Source organism: Embiotoca jacksoni, unplaced genomic scaffold (assembly GCF_022577435.1).
Source record: "Embiotoca jacksoni isolate LCO1_2020_lvr unplaced genomic scaffold, fEmbJac1.0.p SCAF_25, whole genome shotgun sequence".
NCBI classification, from domain to species: domain Eukaryota; kingdom Metazoa; phylum Chordata; class Actinopteri; family Embiotocidae; genus Embiotoca; species Embiotoca jacksoni.
This window is the reverse complement of record NW_027185376.1, coordinates 3806772-3825561: the sequence shown is the minus strand read 5'-3', so window position 1 is coordinate 3825561 and position 18790 is coordinate 3806772. Positions and strand designations below refer to the sequence as shown.

General features: G+C 45.5%; 1 protein-coding gene across 1 annotated transcript; it reads right to left on the bottom strand.

The window, feature by feature from the left end:
• Positions 1 to 488: 488 nt before the first annotated feature.
• LOC138204419 (dermatan-sulfate epimerase-like protein) lies at positions 489 to 6595 on the bottom strand. Its single transcript, XM_069159677.1, is given in 2 exon segments — positions 489 to 3786; positions 3788 to 6595. Coding segments are annotated over 2 exon segments (3633 nt in total). The 5' UTR covers positions 5450 to 6595; the 3' UTR covers positions 489 to 1815.
• Between the last annotated feature and the right edge of the window lie 12195 nt (positions 6596 to 18790).

The following is an 18790-nucleotide window of genomic DNA, read 5'->3' as shown; positions in this document are numbered from 1 at the left end:
CAAAACAGGACCGTTTCTAGCCGAGGAAAGATGGATATTTCCAAATGAACGCAGCATTTTTGCGCGCCCGTGTGTGCGTGTGTGTGTGTGTGTGTGTGTGTGTGTGTGTGTGTGTGTGTGCGCGTACAGATGCAGTGGAGAGTCTATAAATGAGTGCACCATCCGCATGTTGCTTATGATCCATTTACAGTCCAGAAATGTTGAAGCAAAGACAGCATCAAAGGTTACTGAGTAGCGTACATTTTTGCCCAGGCCAAGGAGCATAACATCACAGAGTAGAAATGGTCTCTGACTGTTTTTTTTTATTTTTTATTTATTTTTTATTTTTTTTTAAGCTATACTTAATATTCATCCCCTGTTCAGTGCACTGCTCGCTGTACTCTTTAAAGACACAAACAAACAAAAAAAACACAACCTAAAAGATCATTGGCTGTCTGAGCGGCCACACGACAGGAAATGGAAACTTGTGCTGTTTTGGTATTTTCCTCCCAGCCTTGACAGTGAAGATATCACACCAATAAAAGACGGTAAACCTCAGTTACGGAGATTTGCAGATTAATATGAGTCGCTGAGGGGGATGCTTTGGAAATTGCTTTGACTAGAAATGTGTCAAGGCTGACAGGTTTCTTCTTCTTTCTTTCTGTTTTTTTTCTTTTCCAGTTTGATCCCTATTAAGCACTTCCCTCTGATCTAATTCAATAAATGCTAAAGGGAGTTACAATAATCATATTCGTTCCCGATCCTTTGGGATATCTGTCTTTGGAACCCATAAATACTTCTAACTTTCTTTCTTCTAGACATAATATCTTCAGAGGTTTAGATTTCTTCAGAGCTTTTATATTTCCGAGCTAATCCAGCACGTACAGCGAAGTTAGCCTCGGAAAAAAAAAAAAAAAAAAAAAGTCACTGAATCCCGCATACAATCAAGAGTCCCCGTGAAAGTGCTAAGCCACCAAAACCGTCACGACATCTTCGAGCTTCAAAACAAAACAACAACAACAACAACAAAAAATCCCTCCACTGGTGCAATAAAAATACAATCCCATATCACTTGTATGTCTCTATCGTCGAAGTAAAACGCTACCGTGTTGTTTTAACGCTTTGCTTTTGAGCTCATACATTGCAGCATTTTTAAAAAAAAAATGTTTACAGTTTGAAAGGGCAACAGCTCTCCAAAGTTCAGATGGTAAAACGACGGCTAAAATAGTCTCCCAGAGCTGCAAAACGTCCTAATGAGCTTCATAACATATCTGTTCCAAACCAGTAAATATAACCTCTCCCAAAATAAAACAAAACAAATGAATCATACAGACAAGAATGTTGCACAAACGTTTCTCTTGACATCACGGATTAAAAGTGGAGAGTCATCTCTTATTAAGACACACAGTAACTAATCTTCAATGAGGAACTGTTGTGAAACAGTAACATAGAATTTATGCGAAATTTCAGTGATATTTCTCGGCATGTAAGACGGCAAAGGTCTAAAGTCTCACTCGATGAAAGAGTGCTACAAGTAAGTGTGAAGGGCTGCCGTGGGGGGGAGGAGGGGGGAGAAGATCCCTTCCGCCTATTTTAATATAAAATATTCCTCTCACACATCTGTTGCTGTAGTCGGTGCGACACAAACACAACTGAGAGGAAAAAAAAAAACTCCGACAGAAAGGCTTCCTAGTTTCTCCTCGACTTTTAACATTTTTTTTTTTTTTTACATTTTTTTTTTTATATAAGGTCAGTGCAACAAAAACAAAAAAGAAACTAAATGTGACTGGCAGCGACAGTAAACAAGACAGCTCCATGTTAGCTGACCAGCAGCAGTTAACTGGCCGACCTGGTGTAACCCAGCCTCTTCATCACGCTGCCGCACACGTCCTCTATCAGTCTGATGTCCTTTCGCGGCATCTTTTGCCGCCACGCGTTGATGTTGGCAGGCGAGATGTCGCCCTCGTACATTAGGTTGTACAGGTTCGTGGAGGTGGTGAACATGAGCTGATTGAGGGCTGCGGGCGACACGGGCACCCCCAGGTACGCGTGTATCGTCTCCGCCGTCTCCTGGGGGAAGTTGACCACGTCCTCGAACCTCACTCGGAGGTAGGACTCCTCGGGGAGGCCCTCGCCGACCCTCAGCACCGCCGCGGTGTGAGCCAGCCACAGGTGAGCCAGAACGAGAACGGGGTCGGTCTCCGAACGGGACAGCAGACTCCGGATCATTTTAAACTCCGGTGCCACGGCCGGGCACCCACCCCTCACGGCGTCCTCCTTGAATATCAAGGAAAGGTGCTGCGGGATGTTTTTGAGGGAGTAAAGGCTGGGCTTGCTGTTATAAACCATGAGATAAATCCACGCTCGAGGGTCTCTCACCAGATAGATTGTCCTCAGGGAAGGTCCGACCACCTCCTGAATGAAAGGCAGCTTAAGTGCCCAGCTTCCACTCCGCATGTTGAGGACCACCCGGGCGTTAGGGTACTCCGCAACGTGACGCCTCATCTCCCTGACGTACTCGGCGTCTCTGTCCAGACTGGCCCTCAGTTTGCCCTTCAGCTCCGACGCGGGCTCCCTCCTCCTGGATCTTTTCTTTCTGTCCCTGGAGGGCCCGGCTCTCTGGGGCTGCTTGACCCTGCTGCCCTCCACAAGCTGAATATTTTGCAAGTGCAGCTTGGTGCTGTGCACCAGCGAATGCAGCCAGCCCTGAATGATCTTAAACCGGCCGTGCACGGCATCTGACCTTGACCACTCGCAGGCGTCGACCAGAGAGTCGAACTCGAACTCGGTTTCGGGAATGTCCACGTGCTCGGTGGGCACTCTTATGTAAACGAAGTCCGAGCTGTTGTAGAAGAGGTGCTTGAGTATTTCCGATCCCGATCCAGGAAGGGTTGTTATGACGACGGTGGGGAGGGGGAGCCGGTGCTGCTCGTACAGTCTAATTTGTTTGTTTACTTCGCTTTTGGCACCCGCACCTTTCCATTTTACCCCACAGAGAAGCTGATCGCAGCTGTTAGACACAAACAGCAGCTCGGCTATCCACAGAATGAGCACGGTGAGGAGGGCGTAACGCATCAGCCTACTGAAGCAAACGTAAAACTTTCTCTGCATGGTCAGAAATCCTATGGCCACGCAGAGAACAACCCCCGCCACCACGTTGACTGCGAACCCAAAGTCAAACAGCTGATTATCGCTGTTGATTTGTTTGGGGATGAGTTGCGTCCCAAAGCCGTAGCGAGTGATTTGATTTCGATCCTCAACCTTACAGTGACCTCCAAAGCCTAAATAAGTCAACCTCGCGCCGACGTCTTTGTGGTTTGTAGCGATAGAAACAATCTTCTCTGTGTTATTTATGGTTAAAGAAAGCCTCACCCCGTTCTTGCCGTTATCCGTAAATCGACAGTTGGACACTTTGACGTACGGACCGTGCAACACGTACGCCACTCTGCTGACTGCGCCTGTCATCTGGAAAGTGACGTTGACGTACTGCGTCCACCTCTTTTTAAACTCGGCCGCCTGCTCTGCCTCCTGTATCCTGGTGTCAGGGCTGTGGCCCTGGCTGTCGAACCAGAACATTTTATAATGAGCGTCCCACACATCCATCATGGCGCCGTTGTATCTGTCCATGAATCTGAAGGGGACGTACTTGAAGTCAATGTCGAGATTGTGGAAAAAGGCGCTGAGAGACGTGACGGGTGAGTCGCCCCGCTTCTCCACGTGGTCGAGCACGAGCAGCGTCTGCGAGTTGAGCAGAACCAAGGCTCTGAACACGCTCTTCAGTCTCATGGCGGGAGAATACGCCGCCGCCCGCCTCGCCGCTCACAAACATGGTGTCCCCGTGCGAGGAGGCGACGATCACCTCCCCTCGAGCGTCACCCACCCCCTCGTCGGTCCAGCGCAGCCACTTGGCGCACTCCCCCAACTGGCCCTCCCACGGTCTGTTACACTGGCTGCTAGGAGACGGACTAAACACCAAAACATTGTTAAGGTAGCTGTACTTTGGGCCGTAAAGGGCTTCGGACACGAATACCTGTCCGTTGGGAGCGAACGTAAAAGAATTCTGGTCCGGGTGCTCGTGACCCGGGTTGAAGCTGTTCCAGCCGTCCACCCAGGAGTAAGGCTTGTCGTGGACGATGTCGTAGACCGCGCGGCCACCCAGCCTGCCGGACTTAAAGGAGACGAAAGTATTGCTCTGTCCGTTGGGGAGCCCGGCTCCGTAGGTGACCACGCCCCAGTTCGAGAAAACGTGCATCCTCGTTTTGCCGAAGTCGCGGGGAGGCTGCGGCACGAGGTGGGAGCTGTACCAGATGAACTCCGTGTGAAGCGTGGCCCAGCGCTGGGCAGACGACTGCCCCATGGGACCGTCCTTGGGTCGGTGCTTTCTGATCTGCTGAGCCAGCCAGTTGCCCGTTCCGTTCCTCATGACGAACGAGTCGAGGAAAACCAGCTGGCTCTCCGGCCCGTAAAACCAGTTGTAGTTGGAGTCGGCGATGCCGACGGTCCTCTGAAAGCCCGGCAGCAGGGTGGCGTAGTAAAACCAGAAGTGTTCCCGCAGCCAGTTGTTCTGCGTGTTGTCGATGTTGAAATGGCGCTGAGCCAAGAAGACGTACTGCGTGATGGACTTGGCCGTGTAGCTCCCGTACGCCACTCCCTCGTCCAGAGACCCATCGACAACATGACTCAGCAGGAACATCGTTTTCTCCATGTAGTTCACCGCCACTTGTTTCCAGATCATCGACTCCGGGTCGTCGTGCGAGCCCACCACTATTGCGCCCGTCAGGACGGCTAATATGTTCGTGGTTTGATGGTTTTGGAGATACTGTTTTCCCCACCCTCTGTACTTGGAGAGCTCGTACAGCTCCTCGGTCTCAGAGCGAATTTTCTTGAGGTAAACATCCCTTCTGCGCTCGTCCAGGTAGGAGTAAATAAAGTCGTAGGCGGTGGCGAAGCCAGTGAGGGAGTGCGCCATGGGGACCTCATCGTTTGGTGCGCTGATTACCTTCCAGTCGGGGTATTCAGCCATCCTATCCATAAACTTGATAAGAAACTGCAGGGCGGCCGAGTCCTCTGGGCACAACAGGCAGTAGAGAGCCAGGGGAGGCAGGTTGTTCCCATAAATCTCGTTCCACTTGCTTGTAAACTCCTCGTGTTTCACAGGGGGCATGTAAAAGGGGACATTAGACAGCATGGTGAGCACGGCCGCCCGGATGACTTTAAATATGTGACTGTGGGTGGTGGAGGACCTTTGCCTCAAGTGCAACACGTCTACTTGGTTAAAATATAGGTTGGGATGGAAGTCGGCAGACTGGAGTTTCCACTGCTCCGTCGCTCTGCCTTGTGTGAGCTTGACCTGCAGCAAGTCATCCGTGAAAATGTCTCTGTCTGTGGTGTTGAAGACCCCCGAGAAAGCCGTCCCCACCGCGAACAGTGGCAGTAAAACCACAGAATATACAACCCAGTTGACAGCCATGTTGCTGGGGATGTGTGAATATATTTTCTTTTACTAGAGTTCAAAATGAAGCAGCTGATTGATTTTCTTCCTTTAAAGTGTTGCAGTAATGTCCCATGACTTCAGCTGTGATTTCAGAGTCAAAGTCCAGGAGGGAAAATATTTAGCAGTCCATGAAATAAATCATTCATGAGATAATATGATGCAATATCAAAATCCCGTGCATGACAGTCAAGAAAAGGGAAAAAACTTTAGTCCAAGAGCAAAAACTATCCATAGTGACTTGTAACTGTCTTGTAACAGTTCACAAAGGCAACAAAACGCAGCACATTAAATATATGTCTCATGGAAAGAAGATATTCCTGATCTGTTTTTGATTTAAAATCCCAAGAAAGAAAATGAACATAAAATCCTTATTCCAGCACGCTGTCGTCCTCCGTCCTCGCGGTGAATACGGGTGCTCGTGAAGACTGGCATCTCCCCCCCCCCTTTTGCCAGTAACTCATATTGATCTCCTCCCCAAAACATTTCCTCTCGGACAAAACATCAGTCAGCCCCAGTCTGTGTCCGGTCCAATCACAGCCACCCAAAGGCTCCGCGTGCAGCCCGACCGAGTTGCAACATCCACGGACATGAACCTCAGCAAACCACGCATCTCCGCAGATAACATTGCCTCGGTGTGTCTCCGCCGCAGAGAAACTCCGTGCTGCTTAAATTTGCAAATCCCGATCGGAGAATTGATCTGTTGGCATTGTTAAAACAAACAAAAAAAAAAAACAACAACAAAAAAAACAAAAAAAAAAACCCCGCTCCTGTCCTTTTTTTAATTTTTTTTTTTGTATTAAATCGTTTCAGCTCCACGCTTTTTTTTTTTTTTTTATCTTCCGCGATCGGCGCGGGGAAGTCCAAAAAAGAGGAAAGTTGTCGTCACTCCTTAAGTATTCAAAGAATGAGACATTTTCCCGACTGTCCGCAGGAAAACTGCAAATCAGCCCCGCAGATGATGATGATGATGATGATGATGATGGACAGTCCAGCGTGGAAATCCGCCGAATCCGTGGAGGGATCTTTATGTTCCCGCCGCCGTTTTCCAGACACACATCTCACGAGTCGGGCTGCGTAATGCGCGTGATCTCCGGACGCGTCTCCGTTGTGTCCTCCCGACTGTTCACCCACAGTCAGTTTGATTGTTTTCCTCGCACCGGGATGGAAAAAATTTCCACTGTACAAACTGTAGAGGGAGCCGTGACTTCAGAAGCCGAGGCTCACGTCTTCCTGGAGTGTGGGGAAGGCTTGATGATATTGGTTTCATAAAACCTTCTTTCTTCCTCTCCCTTATTTTTTTTGTCCTAACAGGCTGGTTGACTTATGTTGAAGTTCCTGCTTCACATTGAGGCGACAGAAAGAATAATCTGATTATAAAACACTTTTTTTTTTTTCTATCTATCTTTCTTTTCTTTCTTTTTTTATGTAATGCAGACCAATCCTCCACTGTCTAAATCTAATTTGACATTTTATTGACATTAAGAGATGTTTTTGCATTTGCAAAAGCCTAAAAGGGCTCTTTAATAAGGAAATATTTTTAAAAAGAGCAGAAACAGAACCAACAGTAATGATATAAAAACACGATTATGGAGAGGAACAGTGCATTAGCCTGCACTTACTGTACCTACAATAAGTTATTTTAGACAAGGGCACAGCTGGGATTACAACACCTTAAAGGAACAGTTCCACATTTCGGTGGAGCTGAGACCGTTAACAGCGCTGTCATGTCCATTTCAGTTCAAACCTACTGAGCAGCTTCTAGCGTAGAGGCAAGAAGCTGCGGCTCCATCTAACACCTGTAAACCCGAGTATTCATCACGTTATACCTGATTTGTATAACTTGTACAAAAAAAAAACCCAGTGTGTTAAAAACAAAAAAATGTGCAGGTTAAGAGATGGTTTGGGGCCGGACTATTTCTTGGAAAGGACCGATCATGTTGTCTCAGCTGGGTACGTGACAGCCCAGGAAGTAGTCAGGTTCATAATCTCATTATAACCACCCCGTCCTGTCATTTTATTTTTTTACATTTGTGGTGTTGTTTGTATTAAACAAACAAAATGTAACGCGTTAATTAGTGAGTGAGGGTGAGGAGCTGGTAGACAGTTGGTTTTTTTGAACTTTTGAAAAGCTAGCTGCCCCCCTTTCTCCCCCCCCTCCCCGCCCCCCTGTTTCCAGGCTTTGTGCCGAACTATTATAGGTTAACATAAATCGTAGCCCAGCAGCAGTATCGATCGTCTCACCTAGCTTTCAGCAAGATATCATTTTCAATAAATGCCAAACTGCTACTTTAAAATTCATTTTCATGAAATGACCGGTCTTAAATTTTGGAATTCGCCGTCTGACTTTTAAACGTGTATGCTCATTTTAAACAAATTAAAAGCATTACAGTAGAAATCTCAGTAAATATTTGATTTGCAATTGAACCCCTTTCTTTGACCCTTTTGTTTTTTTTATTATTATTATTATTTTTTGTATCCTCCGTCTGCATCGCATGCCTTCGTAACATTCGTTTCCCGAGGCAACAGCAGCCTCAGAAACACCTCCCCGCCGAGAGAATGTGACATTTGCCTGTCCTGACGCGTGGCCTCATTGATCAACTGACTCTCACTCTGTATTAGGTTTTTGTGCAGCATCTTCATTTCATGATAGATCTCTTTTCTCTATACCCGGTTCACGCGTGTGCGCGTCTGCTGCCTGCTGTTCCGCAGGGACACGCTGTGGCGTGTTGTTTTTTGTTTGGGTTTTTTGAACACACACGACACAGACACACGGTTGGCTTTATCAGGAAACACACACACACACACACACACACACACACACACACACACACACACACACACACACACACACGGAAATCTCTCTCAGGACAAGAATCTTCCACATGGAGAGGAGACGTGCCGCAAAAAGGAAAAGCCGCCTCATTGTAAACACTGATGATAATCTTGAACTCACATCAGTCAGATGCTTTCATAAACATGTCGATTATAGTTTATGGTTAAAAAAAAAGGCTCCGTAAAAAAAAACTTGGCTCAACAAAGAACTTATTCGATTTCCCACCCGCTTTTGTATTCGGCTTCGTCAAACGTCCATTGAGAAGAACAACTCGCATTCATTTACAACTGTGTAATTTGACAGTGTTTATAATTGTGGCATTACTAGTAAAGTGCTAAAAGCATCTGCTGTCAACAACCAGAGGGAACGGGGTTGATTTCAGCCCATTACCGCTCCAAACATGTCAAACACATCGGCGTCCTGTCGAAGCCGATGGCGTCAGAGCGACATGCACCAGCTGCTTTTTCAGTGTTGGCAGCGCGACCAATCAGGTTGAAGGAGGAAGTGATGCGACGGAGTAGACGGAGCAACGACGTCCATGTAGGGTGTTCCCGGGTGGCTGATGTGTCCTTGAGAAAGCAAAAGTCTGGATTTTTTTTTTTTTTTTACGTAACATATTTCACTTACGTAGAATAACTGAAACTTGAAAGACATGTTCACAGCCGTGGCGACGAAGCAGAGGCCAATGCAAAATTTGTCCAATCCTGTTGTAGCACCAATGCCCGCCAGGTGGTGGCTCGAAACAAAACAAAACAAACAAAGTCTAAAGATTGTGTATTCGTGTGCTCATGAAAAATCAGACCCCCAAAATACAAAGAAAATCATCACGTACTTGTGGCTTTAGAGGCAAATCTCCTCTTACAATGTGTGCTTTTGTTTTGATTTCCTGCCAATCAGACGGCGCCAAGATGTAAACCTAAATGCCAGATTCAGAACGTCGTCCCGTTCGTCCTCAGCGGTGCAGCGTCCGTGTCCTCTTGGACGCTCTGCGCGCCGGTCAAGTCTGCTTCTATCCGGGCCTAATTAAGACTTTTATTTTGAACATAATACAGCTGCAGAGTCCTTCTCACAGCAGCCCTGAGCGCTCGCGCGGAAACAGAAAAACACAGGGATGTGCAGAAAGGCTGCACAACACAACAGAAATGAGTTTTTAAAAAAAAAAAAACAACAGGTGTTTTCAAAAGCGATTTCAAACCTCGCCGCTTACGAGAAGTCGCCGCCTCTTTTTTCCTCAGCGTTTACGTTTTTACCTTTTGTAAGGTGCATTGAATTTGCTTGTGATATCCGCGACCCTCCATCCTGCATCTCGTACCTCGAACAGACAATTATTATTATTTTTGCCGCATCTCTATGGGCTCCGAGTTCGAAGCTCGCCTCACTTCGCTGCCGTTTCCGCTTTCACTTCTCCTCTGTGATCGTAAAAATTGTCGCCTCGCCAAAGCGGAGGTGGGTGAACTCAGAGAAATATATCCCCATTCACTCGCTCTCCTCCAATTTTCTACATCTTTCAAAAGGTTGTGTTCGACCAAAGCCAGCAGGAAACTGTTGTAATCGGTCATCAGGTGTCAGAAAAAGGCGACAAGAAAAGCTTCTTCTCTTTTTTTTTTTTTTTGGGGGGGGATGTTTTTGATGTCGGCTACTTCACTGCTGAGTTATCGTCGTACGCCTGGTTCGTGCTGAGGGGCAGCAGTCCTTGAACAGACATTTCTTGTTGGTTCTGCAACTCAAATCTTTCTAAAAATCCATCATTTGTAATTTCAGCAAAGCAAAAAAAAAAAAAAACTCAGGCAGTACAATATAAAGATTGATGCATTGACTTTGGGCAAGATATGGAAGTTTCTTACAGTTTTGAGTTTTTGGTTTCAAAAGAAAAGTTCAATTCTTAAAACTCAATCGAAGTCCAAAAAAAAAGCTGACTGGACGTTTGTTTGCGGCGTGCGGTGTATCTCTCCGCCGTACGCACAACCCGAACTTTCACTCCCATTAACCGTCCATCTGTTCGACCTCGGCGTTTCTCGGCGGAGTACTTTTGACTAATTTGATCGTCATTTAGTCGCCCCGGCTCGCGTTACGTCCTTTTCTTCGCTCCTCCGAACGGCCCCTGATGGAGGGGGGGGAGTTGTCGGTCGTTACACGCTTTGAAGTTTTACTCCCCGAACCGAGTGGAGGAACTTCTGATCGTCACAGCCGCGCGAGATCGACCGAGCGCCTTAATCCGAGGACGCTTTCAACGACTGGACGATGTCAACCACCGAAAACCGACGCTCTAATCACTCTCCGCCACGGCTGCTCGGGCCCTTCGGGGGTCGAGCGCGACGTCCCCCGAGTTGTTGCTCGGCGAGCGACATCTGGGGCGCATCTGATCGGAGAGATGAAGATAAAACGCCGTACTGCCAAGAATGTGTCAAACGCAGACCCTGAACGCACCACTGACTGACAGGTGGCAACCCGTGTCCGTGCGCCTGTGCTGTAGCTCTCCTGCTATTTATGCCGGTTGTTTGAAGCGTTGTAAATCCGGGCTTTGGTTGTTAAGTTTTACAAACCTCCAGCCGGTACATATTGAAAGGAGAGGTGTGCGCTGACAGCCGGTGCCCTTATTAAAAAATATGCCATGCTGGGAGCAAAGGGAGTTGCGAACCAGGCCCTTGAAAGACTCCCCTATTTCTCTCCCTGCAGAGAATTTCAATCTCCCCCACCACCGCCACAAGAGTCTCAGGTTGCGCAGCATGCCTGTGTCCTGCATCCAGCCCTGCGGTACAGAGGCAGAGGGAAAATTCCAGCTGCTGGGGTTTCAAAGATGGTCTCACCCCCTCCTACGAGGCCGTCTGTCAATCACAACAGTCTTTCTCCAAACAAAGTGTGCAGCTGCTGTGTACCGTGGGTGCTTTCGGACTCATTATAGTCACTCGTAACCATTAAATCAGCTCAGCCAGAGAAGAGGTAACAGAAAGTCCTCCAACTTGAATGATAAATGTGGAACAACACACACACTATATATATATATATATATATAATACAATTTTGGGGGGGAGGGGCAGAACACCATAAACTTCTTATTTTATGATGTGACAACACTACGGTTAAGTTTGGTTAGGTTTAGAAGAAGATCCTATTCTTTAGCAGATTACCGAGACGTCAGGGTTTGGGTCACTACTTTGTTCAGGCTCAGGGACCTTTGTTGTCATGGTTACGATAATAAATGTTGAGTGAAAGTTTCTTTCTAAAAAAAAAAATAAAAAAAAAATGTAATTCGTTGGCCAGAAACAGTTTGAAACTGAAAGTAAAGTCTGATGTTTTTGTTGTCCCATCCATCCACCCCAACTTCCTCTCTCTGCTGCCTTTGTGACTCTATAATGGCATCACCTCACTTCCTCTTTTGTTCCTTACACCAGCCACTTAAAGGTTCCATATTGTATAAATTCACATTTACATTCCTTTTTTTTTTGTTGTTTTTTGTTGTTTTATTATGATAAATCACTTCTAGGCGCTGTATTGTCAAAACCCTCAGACCAACACAGACTGTTATTTGTAGCGCTCCGGGGAGAAGTTTAAAAGAGGAGATGTAAAACTATATTTAAAATGTATTTTGATACATAAAACCACAAAAACACATCATAGATATCAAGACTACGAACAAAACACAGAATGAGTCTGAGATACGGGACCTTTAAATGTTAACATCGGGGATTTTGGGGGCACCTGCTGAAATGCTGTTGTTCTTTGGGAGGGACAGTTAGATTTCTATGAAACTCACTTTGTTTATCCTTGAACTTTGTTTTTTGTTTTTTTAAACTGTTGTATCAAACCAAGTAGATTTCACCTCAGTAAACGCAAGAGTGCTGCGAGCAATTCTCAGGTTTTGAATAGCTTGTTGACAGTATTTGTGTTATTGATAACACGTGAAGGTGAATGTGTGCAACCACCTGACGTTCAGCATTGCAACCCAAGTGTCACAAACACCATCGGCCTCTCCGTACAAGCAGCATTTGAAGTGGAAACCCAGCTGAAGGTCGTGTCTCACCGTAACTCGGTCTTGTTTGTGCCAAAATAATCTCGCCGTATGCAGTTTTCAGATTTTAATATTCATGTTTACACGTCTGCATACTGTCTGTTTACACTGCATGGCTGTCTTCCGTTTGTAACTGCCTGTTAATGGCTGCACTGTGTTACCTTTCACTGGGGTTTGCATCTGTCTGATGTCCTTAATACCTGCTGCTTAATGTGGACAGACATCTGTTGTCGTTTCCGTTTGCTGATGTTATTTCATCCCTTCACTGCCGCCCCCCCCCCCCCCCCCCCGTTTGAGTTTGCACGACGTCGCTCCTGTCATTTCTGTTTTTTTTTACATCTTGCACATCGCTCGTGACATTTGCATTTCCATAGCTTCCATCAACCGAAAACAACACACGATAGCAGCTCACATCAACTCGGGAGGTGAGAACAACTGACAGATGCAATTGCAAGGCGCTCCGTGCTCCACCATGAGTATGCAAAACACAATTTTGGAACAAAAGCGAACCTCGTATTCAGCCGCTGTTGCATTAACAAGCCTAGACTTCTTTTTAATGCATCCGGATACAGTTATGCGGACGACCTTACCGCGTTCCAAGCTGTAAGATTCTTTCATTAAGAAAGAAGGATGGTGGGGAAAAAAAAAATACAAAAAAAATTGCTATCAAAGCGTTGATACAAAATCTGTTCAGAAAACTACATACCATTTCTGGCAGCCCAAATCAAAAATGCACTTACACGCCGCAAGGATGAATCCGTTATTAGAAGTGATATTACACCTTGGATCTTATTTTCATAGTTCCATTTTCCAGGTCCTTTATCTGCGGTGACCCTGAGGAGCAAAATACACCACTGGGTGAATGAAGCCCGTAATACGAAACAGGAAAAGATGCCGTCCTTGTGTCAAGAGGCTCGAGACAAAAGGTATAAACCAGGGCGCAGAAATTAGGTCCAGTCGTGGGCCAGTTCTCCTGTGATTTATTTCACAGTATAATGCTTGTTTTAGGACAGGCAGACGTCATTTACTGGCGTCTTTCTCGTGTTTGTCCTGTTTTTTATGCCTTTTTTCACACTCATTTGAGATTTAAATGACGAATATACATGATGAACAGTATGTTCTCTGCTGCACAACAAGCCCAGAGGTGAAATTGAAAATGCTGCCGGTTTGTCATTGCCGCAGAAAAAAAAAATGGCATCAGCCGACCATTTTCTGTTGTCAAACTGCCACCTACTTGTGATGAAAAGAAATCCACGATGGCCAAATAGGCAGACGATGTAGAGTCTTTGATTTAAACAAAGCGGATTATACTTTCTTATTCATCTGTTATAAATTTAGCAAATTTATTCATTACAGCACCATTCTCCGTTTAGATAGCCGAGTGCGATACCAGTCGCTGCAGTTTGCACGTCTTTCTTCATGTAGGCGTAGTACACTGTGTTGTTTTTGTGTGGGATGCAGATAACGCACTTTATATGCAGAGATTTTCATGTCGTTGTTGTTTACATTGAGAATAAGTTTTCAGAAAAGCTTCCATCAGGGGTCCAAATAGTTTATTTGGAGGATCTGATTTGGCTCAGGAGCTGCTATTGGCTTACTGCTGGTGTAAATGATTGGCCCTGTCGGAGCCAGTTAGCGTGTCCATGGGAGTTCCCTTCCACATAGTATCAGTGATCAAACCTTCACGTCGTTTTTTTTTGGAGCTTATATCTTTTGTTTTAGCTTCGTGACTGACAGGTTGGGTTTTTTTTTTTTTTCCTGTCTTCTTCCGTTTGTTGCGTTTGTACTTTTTGATAAGGGGGTGACGAGCTGCAGCATAGAAGTGCTCTTGCGGAAATACTAAAATGGACTTTAATTGAGCAGATGAAGGAAGGAAAAGATACACGAGAAAACTAAGGCTGGAGATATACTCGCTTTTAACTACATGATGGCTGCCTCGTATCCTGCGTCTGTTGCGTCGCCCTTTGGTTTGTGATCGGACGTTATGAAGCCTCGAGTTCGGAATTTGGCCGGCGCCATCTTGCCAGTCCCGAGCGGTTTGGAGCTGGTAGTGACCAAATTTGGGCGAGCTGGCGGGGAGTGGCCGAAAAAAATAATGAGTAGGAGCAACTTTAAGTAGCAAAACCGAGATAGTTCATGGAGAATTGTAGCTCAAGGAGGCTTTTTGGAGACAGCCTCTAGTGGTATTCTGTGGTATTGCAGGTTGAGGCACTCCGCAGGGGCCTCATTTTTCAGAGCTATGTCCACTTGAATATACAGTCAATGGTTTATTGTATTACAAATGGGAGATCAGGATTTTGTAACGGTATCATTGTTTTACTGGTGTGCCCTCTCCGGTGGGATGATCCATCGTAGTACGTAGTCGAGTATATGAACAAACACGTTCACGTCGCAAACAGTAGTCAACGCGAATGCGTGGTTCAACAGCAAGTAAATCCCAGGCCCAACCCGAACTTTAACCGTGCCCCTTCTACAAACTGCCAGCCACCATATTCTGCTGTTTGTAACAACCTGACAAGCTCGAAATAATCAGTCAAACTTGACCTATATAGTACACGTCATACAGGTGAGTGCAGTTCAAAGTGCTTCAGAGATGACTGACAGGTCAATAATAAGACAGACAAAAGTAGACTCTAGACTAATAACTCTGGAACAGAAAATTTGTGTCCAAACCATCAACTTAAAGTGGTTGTGCGTGTGTCCAGTCCAGCCGCTCTGGTGTTTGCCTCTAAATCAGGTAGTTTAGATAATCTTACGAACCGTCTGCTCAGCTGAAGGCTCATATCCACTTCTCCATCAGGTTTAGTTATGGAAATGTTTCTCTACTTTCAAGTCTCATCTGCGATCACTGATGTGTTATACGTACTAAATAAATGATGGGCAAATCTATGAAATTAAAGCAAAGTGGAATCATCCTTTCAACATAGATTTGTAATCGACTTTTGGGCGCGAGGCTGTGCTGCTTTATGATGCTGCACTTGGATTAATACTCAGTTTGACAACGAGGGGCTGCAAATGAATGTGTCTGACGTTCGTGCTACACTGAAGAGTCACTGATCTGAGCTGTGCTCCGCAGTGCCCATGAAAAATTTACAAACGCCGGCTGTGTTGATACAGTACCTGTTCAACTCCTCGGAGGTGTACAATGCGAGTTCTGAAACTTGCCATGAATATTTCAAGATGCTAATTTCAGCGTCCCAAAGGATAATTTGAATTTTAAAAAAGGCCCACTTTTATGAGAGGTGACAGGAAAAAAAGATTGGGGGGAAAAAAAAAAAAAAAATCTATTTAAAACCAAACATGCAGCCGGTTCGACACTCGCAATAGTCCCCCTTTCACTCGCCGCCACCACAGAACAATGTCTCCACTGCCGCAATTGATTTTGCTCGGTTTCCCCATTTGCTGATACAGCCATGCAGATATTGGTTTGTGTAACACGACACAGTGACTCTGTAAAGAAGCAAATAAACAGCCCTCGAAACTTATTCCCAATTTCAAAGAGTGACATGTGATTTTCTCCGAGGGCGCCAAATTAAACATCCCACTGTGACTGACGCATCATCTACTGCCGGTGTTGCGGTTTAGGTCTTTGCAGGGTGAGATTACAACTCCAGCGATGTATTTTTTTTTTCTACCCACCATTTCTTGCTACTTTGAGAGAGTGTGGGGTTTAATCTGAAGCTGTCAGGAGTCATCTTTTTCGCAGCAAACACATCAAAGAGTCTGGGAGAGAATCTCTGTTCTCCAAGGTGCACATTATTCAAATGGACAAACTCGGCTGCTCGTAGTTTAGGTTCTACATCATGTCAACTTCTGCGGCTGACGTGTCTGCTTGAAGCAGGGGAATAAGAGATGAGTTTCTAGTGTCACTCACCGCAGCATCCAGTGGGGAAACTGCATTGTCTCGGAAAAAAAAAATAAAAAATAAAATAAAGGGACTAAAAGATGAGACGCAGTGCAGAGATACCCGTACGCTGTGCAGCTGCGTACTTCACATCATGCAATGTTTTGGCAGGAGAGCACGAACCTCTTCCACAGCCTGCATCGCTGGCCCGACTCCCCCAGCTCCATCTGTGATTCACACAGAGTGGTGAATGAGAGCTTTACATAAATTCATGAGACTATTTGGCCCCTAATTAAAATCCATAAACAAGCAAAGTGAGGGTTCATCTGCAGTTCACAGCAAAATGTCTCATTGATTTGCTGTGTTCTCGGGGAATTCTGAGCGGTGGCCTTTCGGTGCGAAATTGGTTTACAAATAATTCTCCCCTCCGGAAAATTATTCTCTTAATGTATAGTTGTGCTACAGACATTTTGTATCTCGACTTGTGTTTTCCAAGTCTTGTTTTTAAGGTGTTGTTGTCTTTAGGGAAAATATCACCACACGCTGTAGGTTTCCTGTATCTGCTGTCTTCTTTTCAGTCATGCCAGCAGCGTTGCACTATATATGGCAACGTCAGCTTGTTTACCCCTCTTGGTCCAACAGTACCAGCATAGTAATCTCAAAACCTGTCAGATGGGTGGCCATGAAATTTGGTTCAGTCGTTTGTGGTCCCCAGATGATGAATCTACAGTGGCCGTTAGGGTCCAGATTTATCGACATTTCACAAAACACAACGATATTTCATGAAACAGAACATTTCACAAAACACTACATTTCACAAAACACAACATTTTGGAACAAAACAACATTTCTCAAAACAGAGAGGGTAAGACAACACCTCTTGGTTGTGATTGGACAGAACGCAAGTCAAATCCGCATTTTAAAAACGTGACGTGAGACAGATAATAATGTTGAGCCCGAGCCTGTACGCCGTTGGCTGAGGCTCTCGTCTTCTGAACATACCGCTCTGCTCTGGCGCTTGATGTTTAAATAGATCTGAGTCCAATGAACTATTTCAGCTGTCATCCAACCGCTTTTTGACGAGGGAGAAGCTAAAATGGCTGCAGTTGATAAGTTGTGCTTTGTGAAATAGTGCTATGTTTTGTCTCAACAATTATTGGATGGATTTCCATGAAGTGAGGTTTACACATTCATTGTCTCCGCAGGATGAATTGTGACACTGTGACTTTTCGTTTAGCATCATCATCAGGCCAGAATCTATATATTTTGTCGATGACCAAACAGCTGCAAAACTAATGGCAATCCCATCAGCCGCAGCTCTACTTTGAGTGTCGTGCCGATTACCAAACGCTTAAGCCAATGGTTAACACCGAGTGACAACCTCGCTTTCTCACTATGAGGCTGTTAGATTTATATGTTTGGAAAGAAAAACTACATAAAATCGATTGGCCTGTTTTTATTTCCATCTGTCCTCTGAGGTATTCAGCTCGTCCTTATTGTCAGACTGCCACAATTTCCTGCCTGGCAGACACAGAGCAGTGCTTGGAGACCTGGCCTGAGGAAGCAGCTCTACAGGACCGCAGAGACTCAGACTTCAAAGGGGAGTCAGCATTATGAGTGACCAGAAGCTCAATGTTCCCTGCATAATTTTCTGGCTAGGCTGAGTATTCATATTCCCTGCTTTGTTTAGGTTGCAAGGCTGACCCAAAGGCGGCGTGATGTTGTCTGGAAATGACACCTTGTTACTAGTTTTCTTGAGGATACAGCATGTTGCTCTTCAGTAACACTCTTAACATACTTAAAATGCTTAACGCTTCAGCGGCCAATGAAATTATGATCATTTGAAAACTAATTATGCACGGTAGGCAGTCTTGTCTTGCAATTTCTTCGGCGGAAATCGATAATATTTGAAGTTTAAAACCGCTTAGGCAGAACCGGTAGGGAATAAAATAAATGATAAGGACAGTGGATTCCCTGTAAAGATGTCTCTGCAGCATACTGAGAATGTTGAGATTAAAACACACTTTGATGAAAAATGGAATTATGAACACAGGCTTGTCCTCGCTGAAGGATGCCTCACCAAAAAGCTGCCTTCCTGAGCCTTGAAGTAAATCCCTTGACATCTCCTGATGTGATTTTTAATTAATTCTGAAGTTTCTCTTAAAAACACGGAAACTTTCCCCTCGCAGGAAACATCCTTTTGACGGCGTGGTATAACTTTTCTGGGCATGTCTTAAAGTTCCCCGCCTGGCATCGATTAAACCTCTAAACATTCATCTCTGTCCATCAGAATAGCATATTTAGAGGTGTTTTTCCAAGAAGAAAAAATCCCCTGGTGCCTTAAAGTGGCTTAGATTTAACGCTACACCTTTGCCTTCATTCAGTACGCTCAGAGCAGTGAAGTCCCCACCTCTATCTCCACCCACCCCTCTTCCGCTTGCCTGCAGCTCATGCTGTCAGCTCCGTGAAGTGGAACGGCCGACCGTGCGGGTTGATGGGATTGGTTCCTTAGATGTATGTCGTATGAAACCCTGCCTGTCATAATCTCTGTTTTTGAGACTTGTCACTGCAGTTCCAAAACAGAATTACTCAGCCACGGTGTTGACTGTTTGTTTTGGTCGTCATATGTCA